This window comes from Cryptomeria japonica, chromosome 6 (assembly GCF_030272615.1).
Source record: "Cryptomeria japonica chromosome 6, Sugi_1.0, whole genome shotgun sequence".
In the NCBI taxonomy this organism is placed as follows: Eukaryota; Viridiplantae; Streptophyta; class Pinopsida; order Cupressales; family Cupressaceae; genus Cryptomeria; species Cryptomeria japonica.
This window is the reverse complement of record NC_081410.1, coordinates 567938863-567943923: the sequence shown is the minus strand read 5'-3', so window position 1 is coordinate 567943923 and position 5061 is coordinate 567938863. Positions and strand designations below refer to the sequence as shown.

The 5061-nt window shown below is 34.2% G+C and overlaps 1 protein-coding gene across 1 annotated transcript; it reads right to left on the bottom strand.

The window, feature by feature from the left end:
- Positions 1–569: 569 nt before the first annotated feature.
- On the bottom strand, positions 570–3699 carry LOC131049372 (uclacyanin-2). Its single transcript, XM_057983418.2, has 2 exons — positions 3331–3699; positions 570–1299 (listed from the first exon to the last, which is right to left on the bottom strand). The coding sequence occupies exons 1-2, from the start codon at positions 3491–3493 to the stop codon at positions 797–799; spliced, it is 666 nt and encodes a 221-aa protein (XP_057839401.2). The 5' UTR covers positions 3494–3699; the 3' UTR covers positions 570–796.
- Between the last annotated feature and the right edge of the window lie 1362 nt (positions 3700–5061).

The following is a 5061-nucleotide window of genomic DNA, read 5'->3' as shown; positions in this document are numbered from 1 at the left end:
AAAAAATTGTTTCTTCAAATATATTTTATTTATAAATATAATAGTTAATATTTTTTTAAATTACATTCAACAATTTCCATTATTTTAACACAGTAAAAAAAAATGTTTCCTCATTATATTTTATTTAAAAATATAATTTATTTTTAAGTCAATTTTATGATAAAGTAAATAAAGACAACTTTAAGATCTCATAACTTCTTTTGCCTATAAATTTCAGTGGGGCATTGTCATTTTCGTCTGTAAATTTGAACTTTGGATACGGAGGACGTAATTGTGCTGTGCATACATTCTAATGGTTCGATCGTCACTTTACTTTTAAATCTTTCAAATTTATGTAAGGGCACATCTTAAATTAGAAGTTCGATTGATATTTTTTTTCTAAATAACATTCTTTAAATTCCAAGCAAGCATGAAAAACTTGCAATGGACCAGAATTTATGCTGAATAAAAAGGTAATTATGTGTCTTGAGGAATTAACAGCAGATGTAGTACTGTGTGCATTTATCTCAGATTAAGGTCCAGAGAATCCTGAAAAGTCTGACAGTATTCGTGATACAAAGGCCTGTAAAGATTCCTAAAAATAGTACAGCTCTTTATTCATGGAGATCATCTCAGAATACATAACAGTAAATCCATGGAGAAAGAATAGAAAACCCTACATAACAGTCAGTTCATGGCGAAAGAATAGAAAACCCTAAAAACGTGAACTTATTTCTGACAAATATGAAGGGCAAAACACGCCTCCCCGAATTGAAATAACATTTGAACCGATATAATGAAATGTGACAGAACAAAATCAGAGCATAAGAAAAGCGACCATGGCGGCCCCTGCTAGAGCAACGCCCGAAATGCCGTTAACCGTGGCTCCATTTCGCTGGGAGGGGGAACCAGCGGGAGAAGGCGAGGTGCGACTAGTGGACGGAACAGCAGCGCCGCTGGAGGGAATCTTGGCTGCGCTAGGCGCACTGTCGGATGGAGAGGAGGGGGAAATGGTGGCTGAGGTGGGGGCGCCATCAGAAGGGGTTGGGGAGGAGGGAATGGTAGGTGCGCCGACGGAAGGGGCTAGGGCCGGCGGGGCAACCGGCGCCGTTGCTAGCGCGGCCAAGCTGTCCACCTCTAGCTTCATTCCGCCGGGGCAGTGGCCCGCTGTACCGCATATGAAGTAACGCTTCCCTGCCGTAGTCAACTTCACCACGGTGTTTCCGTCTGATGCAGACGAAATGGCGTTGGCAGTGGAGCACGAATCGTAGCCCGCTTTATCCACCTCGTCCAGGGTGTGAAGGCTCCCATACTTGAACACTGCGGGTAAGCAGAACAATCAGAGTGTTAATGCACGGCATCACACCACATTTGTGTGTTATAGTTGTTCAAATTGCAAGAGCTTAAAGAATTGGTATGTGTAGATCAACAATCTGTTTTGTTTCTTTCTGGAGGAATTTTTAGTGCAGGGCATCACAATTAATTTCTGTGTTATATTTGTTTAAATTGCCAGAGATTAAATATTTGGTATGTTCATATCAACAATCTGGTTTATTTCTTTTGGTGGGAACATTTAATATTGTTTTTAAGCGAATCATACAAAAGAAGAGATGGGTGGAAAGAAAGTCTAAACGGGATAGAGAAACATTAAAAAAAGATCGAATCTACACAATGTTAATCAGTTGGAACAGTTTCAATGGAATTTAATAATATATTAACATAATTTTTCAAGAATTTTTCTGATTTTCATATCTATTACATATTTCACAAAAAGAGCTAGTGGTAAAAAAGTACATCTTAAATGGGACCGAGTCTAAAACAAACATGAGAAACATAAAATAAAGTTTAAGCCTATGCAATGGTAAACGGTTAGAGCAGTTCCAACAGAATTTAATAATACATTAACATAATTTCTCAATGATTTTGCTGATTTTCGTGTCCATTGATCTATATGTCCATTGTTCTCAATGATTTTGCTGATTTTCGTGTCCATTGATCTATATGTCCATTGTGCACAATTTTGCTAACTTTCATACCCATTGTGCATACTTCACAAAAGAAGGGGTGGGTGATTAAAAAGTGCACTCTGAGATGTCTAAATGGGACAAAGTATGAAAGGAACTTGAGAAACATAAAATTAAAGATCAAACCACAAAATGTTAAGCAACTAATGCAGTCCCAACAGAATTTAATAATGCATTAACATAATTTTTCAATAATTTTGTTGATTTTCATGCCCATTGTATATGCTTCACAAAAGAAGGGGTGAGTGGTAAAAAAGTGCATCTTAAGAGTCTAAATGGGACAGTTTGAAACACATGAAAAACATAAAAACAAAGATCAAACTGATACAATGCTAAACAGCTAGTGCAATCCCAACAGACTTTAATAATGCATTAACATAGTTTCTCAATAAATGTGTTGATTTTCATGCCCATTGTACATAAATTTGCTGATTTTCATGTCCATTATACATACTTCACAAAAGAAGGGGCAGTTGGTAAAAAAGTACATCCTAAGAGTCTAAATGAGAGAGTCTTACACACTATGCTAAGTGGCTAGTGCAGTCCCAACAGAGTTAAAACCATGCATTAATATAATTTCTCAATAATTTTGTTGATTTTCATGTCTATTGTACATACTTACAAAAGAAGGGACGGGTGGTAAAAAAGTGCATTCTGAGAGTCTAAATGAGACAGTCTGCAATGAACATGAGAAACATAAAAACACCGATCAAACACACACAATGCTAAACAGCTAGTGCAGTCCCAACAGAATTTAATAATGCATAAACATAATTTCTCAAAATTTTTGTTGATTTTCATGTCCATTGTGCATTATTTTTGCTGATTTTCATATCCGTTGTACATAACTCACAAAAGAAGGGGCAGGTGGTAAAAAAGTGCATTCTAAGAGTCTAAATGAAACAGAGTTTGAAACAAACATGAGAAACATAAAATCAAAGATCAAACCCATACAATACTAAACAGCTAATTGAATCCCAACCAAATTTAATAATTCATGAACATAATTTCTCAATAATTGTACTGATTTTCACGACTATTGTACATAATTTTACTATTTTTGATATCCATTATCCATAATTCACAAAAGAAGGGGTGCATGAAAAAAAAAAACACCCTCAAAATCTAAACATAAACAAATCTGAGACAAGTGTGAGAAACATAAAAACAAAGATGCGAAACAGCTAATGCAGTCCAACAGAATTTAATGATGCATTAACATGATAGCTACATAAGTTTGCTGGTTTTCATTCCCATTGTGCATAATTTCGCTGATTTTGTATACCCATCTTGATGGGCGAGGGAAAAATCTGAGCTTTAAACTTACCAAGGGTGTCTCCAACTTTGAACTGTTTACCAGAGACCCATGTCTTGAAATCTGTTGTAGCTTCCCATCCTTGGCTGCCTCCAACATCATACTGAACGGCCCATGAATGTTGAATACACAGTGCTGCTATAATGGCTACTCCCACCAGTGCCACCCTTGCCATGATCTTCCCACTTTTGATGTCACCCTGATTGTTTCTAATTTCAAGAGGATGATTGTTTCTTTGGAGAAATAATCGGAGATGGACTCATATATAATTTGGAGCAAAGACTGAATTCAAGTCATTGACAGATCATATTGTTAAAAATATGAGTAGATAGAAAAGCTTTTGGAATAGGTAGTGAAGGACAGAAAGGCAGAATCTTCCAGGCACAACTGCTTCAAGAATCATGGTTTGTTTATATTGTCAGAACTGTTGCAGGAATTTTATATTGTTGTTTGCATGTGAATTTTCTTTGTTTTGTTTGTGCATTGTATTGTTTTTGGGGTGGACTTTACTCGAGGCTACCTACTGCTTTCCTTTTCAGATTTCTTTTCTGGTTTGGCACACCTTCCGATGTCAGAATAGTCTTAGATAGCATGATATACATTAATGTGTTGGCAACTAATCTATATTATGATACGTTGTACTGAAACATTGCTAAAGATGTTTGACCAAAGGTAAAAGTCATTATGTTATCATGATATGGGGTGGCATATCACTTACCAGGGAAGAAGGAAAGTTGAGATTGCCTTAGATGCCTGCACATGGGCAGCACATCAAATTTGAAGGTTTCTCTTTATCGTGGAGGACAATATTATTGTAGAGGAGAAAAGTACACGTTTTGTTTGTTTTGTGTTTGTCTCGGTATTCTTTAGAACATATTATTTTAGTGTTTAATTTAATTTATTTTTGTAGGTAAGTTGGTTTTGAGTCTAATATTTATTTTTATTTTTGTGAATATTTTTATTTTAAAATTGAATCAGTTCAATTTTTTTTCTTATTTAAAAAGAATTATAGGTGTAGGTGAAGTCTTTGGATTCAATCACACATGTAATCATGCATCACTTTCAATTTTTATTTATTTTCTTTTTAAAGGTAGTATTTCTTTAGTTCACTCATCATCTATCAATTTGCACACAAACCTATGAATTGAACATTTAGAGTTGAGTATTCAAAGAGAAACCGTAGTTCATTAGTGTCATGATAGAGAGACATATAAGGGAGGCATTTGAAAGAGAAAATAATTATTAGAACGAACTTGCATTATCTCTACACAAACAAATAGTACAACACCACCTCATTCCAGGCATCTTACAAATCGTTTTCTTATGCACTTTTGACATTATGAAAAACAAGAGGCCTAGCTAAAGTGCAAACAAAACATATAGACACTTGAACGTGTTCCTCAACATAACATTGTGTGTATTTAGATAGCAAGTGAAGGTGAACCATTTTCTCATATAAAGAATGTCGATAAATATCTTTTAAAAACATATATTTCATTTTAACATTTTTTTTCTAAGTTTTAATTTTTTATTTGTCTTATGATATTTGTTATTATTTTTTCTTTTTGTAAATTTCTTTATACAATCATTGATTTTGTCTCTTTTTATTTCATATATGCGAAATTATAAATTAATTTTAGAATTACAATTTTATTAAATTATAGTTAGGAAATTAAGATTTAATTAGGGCTATGTTTAAATTATAGAAATAAAATATTATCATTACAAAAATATATAGAAATT

What these genes read in the sequence shown, in the direction of transcription:
- LOC131049372 (XM_057983418.2), bottom strand. Translation starts at nt 3,493, where the DNA reads ATGGCAAGGGTGGCACTGGTGGGAGTAGCCATTATAGCAGCACTGTGT. An exon ending in CAAAGTTGGAGACACCCTTG is followed by an intron (nt 1,300 to 3,330) that starts GTAAGTTTAAAG and finishes GCTTACCCGCAG; the next exon opens with TGTTCAAGTATGGGAGCCTT.